Genomic DNA, 16,822 nt, shown 5'->3' with positions numbered 1-16,822 from the left:
CTCCAAATCATTTGTTGAATAATTCATCTTTTCTAACTGATTTGAAATAACCCTTTTATGACATACTAAATTATATACTTAGGTCTATGTTTGGACTTTCTCTTTTATCCCAATGAATTTTTTTTATCAATTCTTGAGCAGGTACTGTGCTATTCTTAATATTATAGCTTTCTAATATATTTTATAATTAGTACAGCTAGTTCCTCCTTGTTATCAGAATTTTTCTGTTTTTTTTTGCTTGTCATATTTTAATATAAACCTTAAGATTAGCTTCTTTAGTTAAAAGTATTGCTAGTATTTTTACTAGAATCAATATAAAATTATGGATTAATGAATGGAGATTTGCACCTTTCTTATGTTGATTCCTCCTATTCAAGAATAAGATATGCTTTTCCATTTTTCATACCTATTTTTGTGTTCATTAATAGTATTTTAGAGTTTCTTCATATAAATTTTACACACTTACAGGAGAGGTCTACCCTATAGGAGCTGTGGCGATCTGTAGAAGGACAGAGAAAACCCAAGATGGAGATAACTAGACCTTGCTCTTGTCTTGTCATCTGGTTCCCTGTCAGTGCCCTCCCATGGGACGAACACTACAGGAGCCAGAGGGCAAGGGAGGTCATTGATGTGGCCTGCAAATGTCAGCCTTCTTGGGCACAGAGTAGAAAGGGTAAAATGGATTGAACATTTATGTCCCCCCAGCAAACATGTTGAAATCCCACCCCCCACCACCCCCCAATGTGATGGTATTAGGAGATGGGGAGGTAGTTAGGTCATGAGGGTAGGTTTTATAAAAGGAACCCCAGAAAGTTCTCTTGCTTGTTTTCTCTCTCTCTCTCTCTCATAACCCTTGGTTGACTTCACAGACTACAAGGACTTTGTCAGCTTACAATCCCTATTTATTTATTTATTTATTTATTTATTACACCTACAGCACCTGGTTTTCCTATGTGGTCTCCCATTCAAACACTAACCAGGCCCGACCCTGCTTAGCTTCTGAGATCAGACGGGATCAGGCTCGTTCAGGGTGGCATGGCTGTAGACTCTCTTGCCTGTTTCTACCATGTGAGAATAATGAGAAGTCACCAGTCTACATCCTAGAAGAGTGCTATCACAAGAACCTGAACCTGACCAGGCTGCCACCATGATCTCGGACTTCCAGTCTTCAAAGCTGAGAAATAAATTTCTATTGCTTATAGTTCACCAGTCTATGGTGCTTCGCAGTAACAGCCTAAACTGAGAAAGGATCAAGAGTGGATTTGGAGGGGTAAATGAGAGATATTTAGTACTCTACATATTCATCTTTTTTTTTTTTACAATTATAAATAAAATATTTTGTTGTGTGTGTGTGTGTACTTATTCCATCCCTGAAATTAAACTCTAAGTGAGATGATTTACAATTGGACAAGTAGTTACAATAAATGTGCTATGATGCGGGAGATGAAGCATATCACAAAAGCTTTAGTGGGTAGACCTGGTGAAGTCCGTGGGGTCATAAATGGCTCCTGAAAGAGGTGAGATTTACATTGATATCCTAAGGATGATAAGATGTTAGGTAGATGAAGGGGCTGATGGTGGAGTATGGTAAAGAGGCGAAGGGGATTTTCAAGTTAGATGAAGAATTTACATTCTTTTTTTACTGTGAATTTACATTCTTTTTACTGTTTATTTGCTTTCTAACCTTGGATGAATTACCGACCTACTCTGTGCTACAATTTTTCTATCTGTAAAATTAGTCATAATAACTTATCTCACAGGGTTGTTGTAAGAATTAAATGAAAAATACACTTGAGTGTTTTGGGGTAGATAGTGCTTGGCAGACAGTAAGTGCTCGGCAAGTGGCAGCTTTTATTAACAGTGTTTAGGAAGACCTGGAGTCAGTAGGTTGTGGGACACATCAAAAGAAATTTAACAGTGTATACTGCTCGTGGGAGGTGATTAGAAGCTCCGTTGCAGATGTAGATAAATGTAAGAATTTGGAGCACCTATGACTTGATCTTGGCTTTGGACATCATTGTTCCATGGGCAATGGGAAGTCTCTGACGGATTTATCACAGAGAAGTTAAGTGATCAAATGTCTGTTTCAGAAATGGCTGGCACTCACTGTTCATTACTCACCTCTTTTTCCAGGGCATGTTAGCCACATTTCCAAGCTCCCTTGCAGTTAGGGCTCATATCCCTGAGTTTTGGCAAGAAGATGTATTAGTCAGGGTTCTCCAGAGAAACAGAACCATCAGGATATACATGATTTATTATGAGGAGTTGGCTGACAAGATTACAGAGGCTGTCGTGTCCAAAATCTGCAATGAGGGCTTGCAGGCTGTAGACCCAATGGTACAGATGAAGTCCAAAGGCAGTCTGCTTGAGAATTCCCTCTTACTCAGGGAGGCTGCTCTTTTTATTTTTTCATGCCTTCAACTGATTGAGTGAGGCCCATTTGCATTTTGGAGAGGAATCTGCTTTTCTCAGAGTCCATGGGTTTAAACATCAATCTCAGCCAAAACACCCTCCAGGTTGGCACATGACAGTTAACCATCACAAGGGCTATTTGGCAGAAGTGATATGTGCTCCTTATAGGCAGGGCCTCTGAGCCACTTGCGCACTATCTTCTATATTGTCTTTCTTTGCTTCTTGGCAGGTGGGAAGTGGAGAATCTAGAATAGGACTGTAATAGGATGGAAGGAAGCTGGGTCTCTGAAAGCCAGGATGGAACGGGGCCTTCATTTAAATTCCGTCTCTTGTTGAACTGTGCCATGTGTGAGAGAGAAGCATATGCAGTGTTCAGCTTTTTATTTTTTATTTATTTTTATTAAATTAAACTGAGAGTCAGGAATTCTTTGGATAGTGCTGTTGGCATGCTGTTCCTCCCCTTCTTTGGAAGAGGTGAAGGGTGTTTAGGAGCACTTGGGCCTTGTGAAGTTTGAGACATACAGGGACTCATACTGGACTCATTCCTAAGAAGTTTAGGGTGAGAAACTGACCTCTTTAACAGAGGTCCCAAATGCAGTTAGCTACCCCAATGCAGTCATTCTCGTAGCATTAAGAATGATTTGAAGCAGGTTAGGAATTGATGAGACAAGCCTAGGCAGGAGGTGATGTTGATCTGATCTAGGTTGGTACAGTGGGTATGCAGCTGTCTAAATTAATCATGCTGTGACTAGTAACAGACTTTCAGTCTTTTACCAAATTGTCTCAGTGCAAACTCCAAATTTCTATTTTTTTTTTCCTGGATAAATTCTTTGGATTCGCTCTACAATAAAGGGAAGTTTATGAAATATGATACTTTCTAGTTTTCTAGTCAAGTCCAATTAAAAAAAAAGGTCTTAAGCAAATTTGAGGTGATACTACTTAATTAAGAGGCGTACCCCAGTGTAGTGAGAATGAAGACGAGAGGCAAATTCAAGGCGATATGCCAAGTGGGCCACTGCTCCACGGCCATAAAGAAAAACTGGGCCACAGACTAGTCCATCAGAAGGAGGTCTGGAAGGGAAATTTATCTGCCAGCTCATTCATGTCTACTGTCTCTCGCTGGGTAAAGGTCGTCTCATGGGGAATTTATTACACTGTTCTTCATTCTACTATGAAGTGTTGCTGTCAGTGGTGAAAGTAAACATGAGAGGAATGGACAGTCAGATGCCCGTGGGCTGGGGGGAGAGGAATAATAAATGGTCTGTCGGAGGAGGGGGTGTTGATGAACCCCAATGAGAGGGTCTCTAAGGGCCTGACCCAAACACCCTTTAGAGAAGAATCAACCTTGGAGACCAGAGGGCAGTGGTACAGTATCACAATTGTACCATCACATAAGAACGCTGCCTTTTCCTGCCGGTTTCTCATACTTAGGCCTGACCTAGCAAAAGAAGGGGTGAGCTGGGAAAAGAAAGAAAGTCAGCCTTATTCTATTTACCTAGTAATGCAGGCTTCTGAGGCTGATGGAGCTGGGAATGGGGAGAAGTTATAACTTGAATTGACAGTTGCAGCTATGTGATCAGGGGAACTGCTCTGGACTTTTCACCATCTGGAAGAGGCTGAGGACTTTTTAGCTGAGCAAGACAACAACAGCAAAAACCACCACCACCACCACCACCACCACCACCACCACCACCACCACCAAAAACAAAAACACAGAGAGATAATGTTTGCTTGCTGTTTACTTTAATCTAGGTCTAGGTCCAGGGTGGAAATTGATGAGTCCCGAGAGAATTAAAATCTGTTTTTCTTTTCTATGCACTGTCATATCCATCTTGAAAATTCAACTAGGTGCACTCTTAATTACTATATTGCCATGAAGATCTTTATTTGGTTTGTTAAAAAAAATGCTATGTAAGTAGACAAAGATATCAGCCAGTTATCACTCATTAAGCCCGTAGTCTGAATTAATTAATCCAATTTGATACCGCCTTATCAAGCAGGTTCCCATCTATGGGACTCAGGATTAAGACATTCTAGGTGTAGAAATTATAAAAAAGGATAGTCTAGAGCCGAAGACACTGGGAAGTCTCAGGTAAAGAGTGCAGTAGTGGGAGATTTGGGCAACCAAACTGAAGGAAGGGGCACTAGGAACCTGCGTGGGTAGAAGAAAGGGGGAAGGAAAGCCCTGAGGACAGTCCAGGTGCTCTCTGTTTCATCCGTTCTGCTGAGGGGCAGCCTCAGTAAAGCGCACCTGATGCGACCTCTAGTGGTTGCTCGGTGCCATAACTCAACACATGTATGGGGGCAGTGATTGTGGCAGAAAATCTGGAAGTTGACTCCAATTCCTCCAGTTTAAAATTTTAGAGCGTTTGAACTGTATAGGCAGAGAGTTTTTATACATAGTCATGGTTTGATTACTCAGGTGAAGGAGTGAGGATGAATGCACCTAGGTCAGTTTCCTGATAGCTGACTTTCATGCTGTGTGTAAATTTTGTCACACACTTGAAGTATCAGAGGGCATATTGTAGGGCAGGCAGAAGAGAATTAAAGTCATCAGTTTCTCATCCAACCTGTGCCATAATTCAGGAAGAGCTCACAGAAGGTTCGGAATGAATCTTGTTGAATAAATAAACTGGGAACTACTTATTATGTGATTTGCTTCTCTACTCTTGTGAGTTGGGAGAAAGATTTAAATTGTAGAAATGGCAATATTTCTAGAAAAAAGATCCATAAATTTTAAATTCATCTGCAAATAAAAGAAAGTTTATAATGAATTTGAAAGATTCCTCTTTTGGGGCTATTTTATTCAGTGCATTTTATACAAGGAATCTGGGACTCTAAGTGGGGAACACACTTTGTAGTTATTCCATGTTAGTTGTCCATAACTAGTAGACCTCAAAACTTGTATTGGTTAGTTTGGAAGTTTAATAATGTAGAGATTATAAATTCTTTGAGATGTTTAGAGAGCTATTTTTATTGCAATAGTTACTATTTTAATTTGTGACTTGATTAACATAGTCAGTAATTAAATCAGTTTTAATAAACATAATGAAGAATATCAGAAAACGTCCAATTAGTAGATGTAAGGAATCTTGACTCTCCTCAAGAGGGCAGCAAAACCGCATAGCTCAGTTCTCAAAGAGCAGGAGGAAAATCTTGAAAAGCAGGTTCTTGGACAGCCCCTGACCTGATGATTATTTGTATTACTTCAACTAATGAAACAACGTGCTGAAATTTGTATTGGCATTTTATGAAAGTTTAGCCTTTCCTTTGTGAAATGAAAAATTCTTTTTCCTTTTAAGTTAGACACAAGAGCCAAACTTGCTTGGGGTCTCAAAATGCATTGTTTAACAAGGACAAATGTTTAAGCTACTATGGGTAACAATGTTAAGAGCTCCCTCTCCTCAAATTATTTGATTTGTAACCAGATAAAGCTTGTGATTGACTTTATGGGGGCCATTTTGGAAATTGCCTCTCCATTTGTAATCTATCTCAGGTAGAAAGCCCTTCAAAAAATATATGTATATATATTTGAAATATATATATTTCAAAAACTTGAAGAAAACTTGAAGATTGGCCCTAACAAAACAGGGAAATGGAAGAGAGTTGAGTAAACCCCTACTTACCTCTACAGAAAGGGTTTTTATCGTTTCCTAGACCAGATTATAGGTGAGGTTTTCTTTAGCACTTACCACATCTTCCTTCAGTACTTTCTCTGTCCCTTGCTTCCAGGTGACATTCTTAACTCAGAAGGTCAGGTGATCCTGGTAAAGGTGTTACCTAATAATGGTTCAGAGTATTTCTTCTCTTGAGTGTATTTACATTTATTTGAATTTTATTTGTGAAGACTGGAAGATTTTTCAAGGCATAAGGGAATGGATCAGAGGATGATAGCTTTCTGGTCCTTAGTAGGTTTGTCCTTTGTATATAGTAGGCTTTCAATAAATAGTTGTTAAATAAATGAATAAAGACCTAAAAGGACAAATGGAAGATGTAGCTGCTTTTCTACCTGTCCAAAGTATAGAATAAAAATTTTCTTCCTTTTTGTGAGGCTAACTTTGATGGGGGGGAAATTTAGCTTATTGTTATTGGAAAGAGTGCAGGGAGAGTCAGGCAGAAGTATTCGATGGTTCTCGTCACATTATATTGAATAAATTGACTGTGAATCAAAACAGATTCTTTAGCATGATGGCCATTATGCACGAGCTTAAATTTAAGGAGTTCTAATCTTTCAGGTCTTTAAATGTAGTTTAAGAATTAACATTCATGTTTATCAATTCTTTGGAAATTCTGTCTAGTTCTACCGTATTGAAATTTAATACACAGTATTAAAAGAATAATAAATCATACTCCTGTCTTCAATTAATTTACAATCTCCCTGGAGTCTCAAGACTAGCACACATGAAAACGTCGGTAACCATAAAAGGTATAGATCACTAATGTAAATGAGCGAGTGGGATGCTCTGGGATATAAAAGCTTCTGAAGAAGGGGAGGCCAGTTTGAGTTCAAGACTCTGGGGAAGGCTGCACACAGAAAACGGGCCTTGAGCTGACTCCTAAAGTGCAGTGAAGCTTGGATAGAGAGAGACAGGGAGGGTGTGCTGGGACAAACAGCTTGCATAAAGATGTAGAAGCGATGAATATGGTACATTCAGAAAACAGACTAGAGCAGAAATACAAATTGGGTAATAGTGAGGGCTAAGAGTTGGGAAAGTAATCTTAGACCCATAACATAAAAAGTTTTGGAACTGAAGCTATAGAAAAAGATGAACTACGTAACATTCTTGAGTAGGAGAATAATGAAAGGATAGACATATTTCCCGAAAATTAAGCTCTTTCCACTTCCATTGCTGTAGAAACCACCAAGAGCCCGTGGAAGAGGAGGAATGTTCGGGATGGGTGAAGTACAGTTTACTTATGAACTGTGAATTTACAGTTACTATGCTGAGTTTGCTTTCAAACCTATATAATGTATTATGATGTATTTTAAGAAAGTAGGCTTAGACATAATAAATCTATGTCTCGATTTCCATGCTAAGATAGTATTAGTGATAAATTCCAACCTGAACCCCATGCATGTATCATAGTCATTAGAAGCTCACTTAACATAAAAGATGAGATCCGGTGATGGTACAATGTTATTTTTCACTAAGGAGTTATTTCTAACATCAAGTGCTGGTAAACTAAGGGTTTGGCAGAAGGAAATATAGCCTTTATTAGAAAGCTCACACATTCAGTTAAGAACATTTTACATTTCCAAATGGAAATCTACTACAGAAGCAATACTTTTGTGTTTTTGTTTTGAAATGAACATGTATTTCAGAAACAGATACAGGATATTTATATTCATCAAACTAATGTCTTTGTCAGGTTGCTACTGTATACTTTCACAACAAGAATAATATCACTAATAATTTATCAATTCTAAACCCAATTTCACTGAAAGTTAATTTTAACATAGAAAAGTACAAATAAGTAAAATAAAATAGAATACATGAACAAAAATATACCACAAAATGCTGAGAATAGGAAAAGTAATTTTCTGGAGTTAAAAATATTTTAGCACCTAACAGAATTTGGTAAATGGCAATGGGGAGCTATTTTGTTAATATTACAGTTCATTAATTTTCTCTTCCTCACCTACCCTCTTGCCACTTACACTCTTGTTCTCTAAATCTTCCAGATTTTTAGTATTGTTTCATAAATGTTTTCAGCTTGAGCTTAATTCTTAACCATGATCCTTTCTTCCTTTCTCCCTTTATTTTCAAGCTATGGCAAGAACTTGATTTTTTTCCTTATAGTTTCTCAAAGTATGTCACTTTTTGCTTTTCTAACTTCAAAGCAAGAATGTCATATTATTTGGGCACTTTTAATTATTACTGTTATAACATCTTCATAAAATATACTCATATTACCTCTACATTCTAAAATGTTGACTAGCAAAATTTATATCTTTTCTTTTTCCTTTTTCCTATCACCCCAAATAGCCCATCAAAAGAAATTTTTGTGCATATGTTTTGTTTCATCTTGTTTTCTAAAACAAATTCAAATTTTATATTTAAAATAACTTTTTAATTTAAGTATGCAGCTATTATTCCTATTTTTAAGATTTAGAAGCTGAGAGATGAGAGGTTATGCCAATCAACAAATATTTATTAAACACCTTGAATGGATCTTGGGCAGCCCTCAGTGCTAAGGAAAAGAAATATAATAAATACTTGGAATATTTGACAACTATTTCCTGACATCAGATTTGCAAGTACTGATAGAGAATATGTTTCCTCATACACGTTATTTCTGATGATCATGAGAATATGAAATAACAAAGCTCTATTGAGATTTTAGACTCCTCACTAACAGTAGCGGCAATACCACCACCTAATCTTTATTGAAGGCTTAATATGTTCTAGTCAATTTATAATCACTTTTTATGTATTTACTCATTTATTCATTAAAACAATCATATGATATAAAATATTAATGTAATCATTAAACAGAAAAAATTTTCTAGTAACTTGCTAATGGTCATCTAGCCAGTGAGTGGTGAAATAATGGATGTGAACTCAGATTGTTTATCTTAACCACGTTTACTTTTATTACTCTGTTTCCTCTATATCGCCCACCAAGCTTATACTAGTTAGGAGCATGGCTGTCTCATGATGTGTCTTAGAGACATTACAAATTTATTTATGTCAGAGACATTAGAGATTGCTTAGAAATAAGCAAAAACCCCTGATTTAAATGGCAACTGTTAAGCATTGTCCTTGATATGAAATATCTACAATATATTTGGAGATATATAGATGCCGTTAATGTGAAAACTAGCCATATCTATACTCACATTGTATACTGATATATTAAATCTCTCAGATTATAGCACAGACAGTAATTAGGGAAGGAATAATTAGGGATCTGGAATGTTTAGATGGATACAAGGAAATACCTTCTGAGAATGTTGAAGAATGTTGAAGGTTTTGAAGGTGGAGACGAGCGTGAAGACAGAAAGGGAATATGATATTTGGAAGTAATAAAAAGTAATGAGTGACACTTTCAGGCAGAAGCTTTAGGAGCTGAGTTGTGGTTTGCCAAGCTCTCTTTTCTCTTTGCTGTCAGACTGGTGGTAACTTTTAAGACCAGGGTTACTCCATTAACCTGAATTGCAGAGTTAAGAAGAATGAAACACAGTTCCCTGACAACCCGTATCTTAAACTTGAAATAAAACTCTGATACTATTAGTCACTGAGATTTTGTAATCATTTATTGGAATCATTTCCTAGCCTAGAAAACTAGCTAGTAGGCAATTTCAGTATCCCAAACATGAATGGTTAGGGATTTAGACAATGAAGAATGAGAGATAAATCTAAAAGTCAATGTCAAGGAGGGACTGACAGGACTTGGTGACTGATGGGTTGTGAGGTACAAAGATTTAAAAGAAACTGGCAAAATGACTTTAATGGGTTTTGGTTTGGGAGAATAAATCATTTATAAAAAATAATGAAGTAAATCTGGAAGGTAGATTTGAAAAATAGAAGAGAAAACCCTTAAATTCTTTTCAAAGAATTAAAGATATTATACAATAGGGTAAAGAAAAAGTTATCAGGCAGAGATCACCTGGAAAAATTTGGTAGTTCACAGAAAATCTACAGTACTTAGAAGGTGAACAGAGTCCGTAGATGATTTTTGTTTTATTATGTTTTGTTTTAAAGTTACGCTGTATATTTGCGTATTTGAAATCATAAAAAGTGTAGGAACCCAGCAACATGGAAAAGATGCTGGGGAGATAATTGATACGTATGGGAAATGAAGTCCACAGAAATTAGGACAGGGTACGACTGAGAACATAGACGGAGGTGGAGGGGAGGGGAGAGTGAAAAAAGGGAAGTTCTGAACTAGCCATGAAGAAGAGCAAACCTGGTTATGGTTACAGAATTGCTGAATACAGAAGGCCCTTCTGAAGTTAGATTGCAAGAATTTATGTGTACTAAGGCTGAATAGCTCTCTGTCTTCTCTCAGTAGTGTTCAGTGTCCTGGGAACAGGCAGAAAAAACTCAAAGTGAGGGTGATTCAGGTTTGTGAACTTTTAAAATAGATTAAATTATTTGCCCAAGGCCATACTAATAGTTTTCTCTTATCTTTTTTCATTGTTTTTTTTTTTTTTTTTTTTCATAAAAATACAGTGTCTCCCCATGGATACATTTTATATTTCGGTGGTTCTGATAATCTTCACGTTGGCTTGAATGTCATCTCCCTAATCACTGAAGCCTAGATTTCTTTTTTATACCTGGCTCTTTATAAACTATGATTTTAGTTTTTGGAAAACTTTTCTATCTTCTCACGTTTTCATTTTAATAGGCCTTTCAAATAACTTGTATTGGTGGAAAGTTTTTCTGGGGATTTTTAATCGCAGTTTGTCACCCCATTTAATTCATATGTCAGATAATTAACAATGATTATTAAGTGCCTAAGGTGTGCCAGGTGCTGTGCTAAAGGTCAAGGATACAAAGCTAAATGAAACAAAGCACATAAAGCACATGTCCTGGATGCGCTTTTGGACATCAGAACCCTAGCCGGGAAGTATAAATAGAACGAACCTATACCACTGAAAAAAAAAAAAAAAGTATATTTTTAAGCTTCTTAAGTTTCCCAAATTGTATGACTTTTATTTTTTGCTCTTACTTGCTAGTGAGGAATCTAGCTCTCTGAAAAAATCCCTCCCCCTACTTCCCCAATCCACACATTGACTTTATTGGATTGCTTTTCATTAAATTTGGTTAATCATTATATGATATAAACCATTTCTTCCCATCTCGCTTTGGTATGTACCGATGGTATTATACTTATCATCGACACTGTCTCATCCCATTAGTCATCATATTTATTCCACTGGATTCTGTCATGTTTGTGCAGAAATGCTGCCACTTTCACAGGCGGTCTCAAAATGTTTACTGGTGTAGTGAAACCCTTGATTGTTAAAGATGGTTGCTCTTCTATTTTGACAAGGCAAAGTTCTGTTTTCCTTTTTAAGGTTACATTTATCTCTAGAACCAATACTTTTAGAAGAAGACTGTAATTAGTTGACACTAAATAAAGGAGATTACCCTGGATAATGTGGTTTTTCCTGATTCAGTTTGTTTGTTGGAAGTCCTTCAAAGCAGAATTGAGGTTTCCTTGAAAGAGAAATAATTCCACCCTATGAACTGCAGCTTCGGTTCATATGGAGAGGCAGGGGCCTGCCTGATGGGTTTTGGACTTACCTAGCCAGCCCTTACAATTGCACAAGCCAATTCCTTACAAAAACCCTGTTAATATATATCTCCTACTGGTTCTGTTTTTCTTGATGCACGCTGACTGATAAAAGAACCGATAGACTAGAAGAAAATATTTGTGAAAGCTATCATTAAAAAAGAGTAGATTTTAATAAGTAATGGGGATGTAATATACAGTGCGGTCACTGTATTTTATATCTGAAAGAGTCTAAAAGTTTGCATCACAGGAAAAATAATTTTGTAACTATGTAGGTGATGAAAGTTAACTAAACTTATTGTGTCGATCATTTGCAATACCTTCATATATTGAATCATTATGTTGTACATCTGAAACTAATATAATGTTATATGTCAATTATATCTAAATTAGAAAAAGGAGTAGATTTTAGAATAAAAAATTAAAACAATATTTTAGGAAAAAAGAAAACTTGCTAGCCTAATAGAAAAATGGACAAAGGATATGTTTTGGTTATCTATTGCTATGTATACAAACCAGTCGAAAATCTGATGGCTTAAAGCAGTGGTTTATTGTTTCTCATTATCCATAGGTTGGCAGTCTGAGAAGGCCATATCATCATGTCACCAGGGATCATCCAAGTTGCAATTATCTGAAGGCTCCACTGTGACTGGAGAAGGTGTCCAGATTGTCCTCACTCAGATGTGTGGCAGTTGGTGCTGGATATTGGCTGAGATTCCTCAGTTTGCCTCCACATGATCTCTCACCCTCTGGTAGGTTTGACTAGGCTTTTTCATAGCATTGAGGTGGCCGGGTTATAAGACGGTGAGAGTGGAAGCTGCAAGAACAGGGGTTATCCCTGGGGCATGGTGGGAGGGGAGGGAGACTAGGGGAAAGTGTTACTTAAAGAAGAGTTTTGATCTTATCTGACATGTTTTAACACTTTAACATGTAATCATGATGTACCTGTGTGATTAAAATATATGTACACATATAAATATTGCTATAGACTGAATGTTTGTGTTCACTCAAAACTTACATATTGGAACCTAATCCCCAGTGTGATGGCATTTGAAGGTAGAGCCCTTGGAAGCTGATTAGGTCATGAGAATGGAGCCCTAAGGAATAGGATTAGAGTCCTAGAAAGAGAGACCTCAGAGAGCTCCCTCACCCTTTCTGCCAAGTAGGGACACAGTGAGAAGAAGGCTATGAAATAGGAAGTAGACTCTCACCAGACACACTGAATCAGCTGCCACCTTGATCTTGGACTTCCCACTCTCCAGAGCTGTTGTTTATAAGCCATCTGGTCTTTGTCATTCAGTTATAACAACCTGAATGGACTAAGACAAATATATGTACAAGTATGTACATATATCCATATATATGTATATATATGGAGAAAGAGAGAGCAAGGTTTCTTCTTTTTCAGTAATCTACTTCCTTGTGTATACTGAGTCTTTGCCATTTCAACTAAATTTGCAAAAAGGTTACACTGACCCATACTTTTGTTAACTAACATTATTTCAGTAATAGAGTACTCCATTCTTTGGCCAAGCTTCTAATTGGAAGAATAATTACAGGAGATGCTTAGGATGACAAATGAGGAAGTATTCAAGGGTGGTTTGGTGTTAGGATCACAGTTTTTTTAAAGCCAAAACTATACATTAGATACTGTCGTGCTTTCTGGGGCTCACTGACAGTAGAGGGCTGTGTTACCTCACCATCCATTAGGCTCTGAACTCCATTTCCTTCATTGCATTCTGAGATTTGGATGTCAGACTTATCGATGACTAGGCCCCATCTTGTAAGAAATGGTAGTCAGTCTGAGGCCACCACAAGTTGAGACTCGTTTCCCTTGTTGTGCATTATGTTTCTGGTATAGTAGGTGTTTGGGACCCTGTTATTTTAACTAAAAAGGGGCAGTGCTTTTTCTGCTTTTGGCAGATATATAAACATTGGCGAGTACTCCTCGTTTGAATAAGGGGTGGTCTAACATTGAGATGTGTACCCAATTTTTTTTCTCCCCAGGCTAGAAATGGACACAAATGGTATCAGGATAGGGCTTGTTGAGAACTAGGCACAGAAATGCTGATGGGAATATAAACAAAAGTCCAGAAGATCCTTTTGAGAAATTAGAAGAAAAAATGTTTTGTTTTGATGTAATTTGAAAATCAGAGAACATAGTCTTTGGCATGAACCAAGAACATAGCTCTGGGACAGGGTGAAATGGGGCAGGGTTTTTAAAGATGCAAGTTATAGTGGGGTAACTAACAGAGATAGATTGTTTGGGAAACATTGTCATAAACTTATATCATTTTCTGACTGATGAGGACAAATGGACCTTCAGTGTTCAGCTGGCTCAGTAGTCAGCAAGTGGGGTTGTGAGATAAGCACAATGAGAGACAGTAGCCTATGATTGAGTATTTATCAGCATCATAGTCTCAGTTTAGGCCTTGCAGAACAGATTGCTTTTAGGTCAAACAGTTTCGATACAGAGGGTGTTGCTTATCAGCCAGATAGGGAGTGCGATTTATCAGACAGCACCCTCAGTACAGGGGGCCTGTTTGCCCCGTGGGCAGTTTCTGCGCCCAAAGAACAAACAGGTGCCTTGTAAGCAGCTTCAGAGTCCAGACTGCAAAATATCCAATTGTTGGGCCCCAAATTATGGTATTAAAGTTCTTATAAGTCATCAGGAAGTATACTGTGGTAGATTGGGTGGACAATAAAGAACAGCTTTTCCTTTCTTCATTGAGAGCAACCTTTTGATGATGCCTTACACGGTGAACCTGACCTGGTATACCATATGATTCTCTGGGGTATGAAAGCTGTCGCTGTAGAGGTGGAGGATGAAGGACAGCTGATCAGGTGGCGTAGAAGAAAGGGAACGACTGCAGCTTGGATTGGCCACCGCTTAAAGCTCTTGGCAGAATTCAAATCGAGTCAAACAAGGACCCCTCCTAGTAGGGAAGAACTGTAAAGGAAGAAGTGACTTTACAGGCATCTGAAAGTCTTGGATCCTGAAGAATGCTGTGAAATGTCGTTAGCCTGACCAAGCACATACACAACAGTGATGATGTATACTAATAGCGGCCAGAAGCATCTCTCCTCTAGTAGAGATGCTGCTTGTGAATATCTGAAAAACTGGACGTGACCATACAAGTGAAGGACAGATTTGAATTTCTCCCTGTTTATGATGAGCAGGTTGCAGAATGAGATGAAAATGAACTTTTGAAAAATTACAGTTTTCTCACAGTGTAAACATATATATACCTTACTGGTAAAGTATATAGATGAAACTTATTGGATTTCATTAACCAATGTCACCATAAAAAAATAAAAATTATCTTTTTCTCTTTTAAGTATAGCTATATATATATAACTGATATTATTTGATATAAGGTGTAGAAATTGAGAAATAATTAATTAAAATCAATTTTCATGCAACAAAAAGAATAAAATACCTAGGAATAAACCTAATGAAACATATGAGGGACCTATATAATGAAAACTACACAATGCTATTAAAAGAAATTGAAGAAGATACAAAGAAATGGAAAGATATTTTGTGTTCTTAGATTAGAAGAATCAACTTAGTTAATATGACCATATTACCTAAAGCATTATAGAGGTTTAATGCAATCCCCATAGAAATCCTATCAGCACTCTTTAAAGAAATAGAAAAAAAATAATCAAATTTGTATGGAAGCACAGAAACCCTCAACTGCTAAAGCCATCCTGAGAGAAAAGGATGAGGGTGGAGGCATCACTCTGACTTCAGATTATACTACAAAGTGACAATAATCAGAACGGCATTGTATTGGCAAAAAATCAAACACATGGACCAGTGGAACAGAATTTAAAGTCCAGAAGTAAACCCTTGTTTATGTGGGCAAGTAATTTTTGACAAAGGAGCCAAAAACATACAGTGGAGAAAGGAAAACCTCAATAAATGGTACTGGGAAAACTGGAAAGCCACCTGCAGAAGAATTAAACTAGACTGTTGTCTATCACCGCACACTCAAATTAACTCTAAATGGATTAAGGATCTGAATATAAGACCTGAAACAATAAATTGCTTAGATGAAAACATAAGTACTAAATTTATGGACCTTGGATTTAGAGAGGATTTATGAATTTGACCTCAAAAACAAGGGAAGTAAAAGTAAAAGTAAATGAATGGGACAACATCAAACTAAGAAGCTCTGCAGAGCAAAAGAAACCATCAACAAGATAAAACATCTGAACGGGAAAATATATTTGCAAGCAACACCTCTGATAAGGGTCTAATACCCAAAATATACAAAAAACTCATACAATTCAATAACAACAAACAACAAAGAATCCAATTAAAAAGTGGGAACGGGATCTGAACAGACACTTCTCCCAAGAAGACATACAAATGACCAACATATGAAAGGATGCTTAACATTGCTAGCTGTTAGGAAAATGAAAATCAAAACCACAATGAAATACCATCTCATACCTGTTAGAATAGCTACTATTAACAAGACAAATAATAACAAGTGTTGGAGAGGATGCAGAGAAAAAAGAACCCTCATACACTGCTGATGGAACTGCAAATTGGTACAGCCACTATGGAAAACAGTGTGGAGGTTCCTCAAAAAACTAAGAATTGATCTACCATATGATCCAGCAATCCCTCTATTGGGTATTTACCCCCAAAGACTTGACAACCCATATCCAAAAAGATATTTGAACACCAATGTTCATAGCAGCATTATTCACAGTGGCCAAGACATGGAAGCAACCAAAATGTCCTGCAATAGATTATTGGTTATATATTCCATATATACAATGGAATATTACTCAGCCATAAGAAGAGATGAAATACTGCCATTTGTGACAACGTGAAGGGACCTCAATATAATCATGCTAAGTAAATAAAGACAGAAAAAGTTGAAAATCACATGATATCACTTATATGTGGGATATAAACCTAAAAGCAACAAACAAACATGACAAACAGAAAGTCGTGGACATGGACAAGAGACGAGTGGTTACCACAGGGTGGCATGGAGAGGGGAGGTAGACGGGGTAAAAGGGATCAAATATGTGGTGACAGAAATCTAACTATGGGAGGTGAGCATACAATGCATAATATAATGACAATGTTGAAAAAAAAAATAAAACGTTCCTGTCATAAAAATATCAATTTTGGGGTCTTTTC

At 37.1% G+C, this 16,822-nt stretch overlaps 1 protein-coding gene and 1 pseudogene across 1 annotated transcript in view; one reads left to right on the top strand and one right to left on the bottom strand.

Annotated features, from left to right (window-relative positions):
- Positions 1-16,822, top strand: part of CHODL (chondrolectin) — a 287,033-nt gene that overhangs the window by 46,956 nt on the left and 223,255 nt on the right. The window contains exon 5 of the mRNA XM_036218782.1: positions 12,227-12,407. Coding sequence (XP_036074675.1) covers positions 12,390-12,407 — 18 coding nt within the window. The 5' untranslated portion in view covers positions 12,227-12,389. The remainder of the gene's footprint in view (positions 1-12,226; positions 12,408-16,822) is intronic.
- On the bottom strand, positions 929-1,047 carry LOC118602207 (annotated as a pseudogene).

The sequence above is a fragment of the Rousettus aegyptiacus genome, unplaced genomic scaffold, assembly GCF_014176215.1.
Source record: "Rousettus aegyptiacus isolate mRouAeg1 unplaced genomic scaffold, mRouAeg1.p scaffold_m13_p_4, whole genome shotgun sequence".
Classification (NCBI taxonomy): Eukaryota; Metazoa; Chordata; class Mammalia; order Chiroptera; family Pteropodidae; genus Rousettus; species Rousettus aegyptiacus.
The sequence above is the reverse complement of the archived record's forward strand: the minus strand, read 5'-3'. Positions and strand labels throughout refer to the sequence as shown.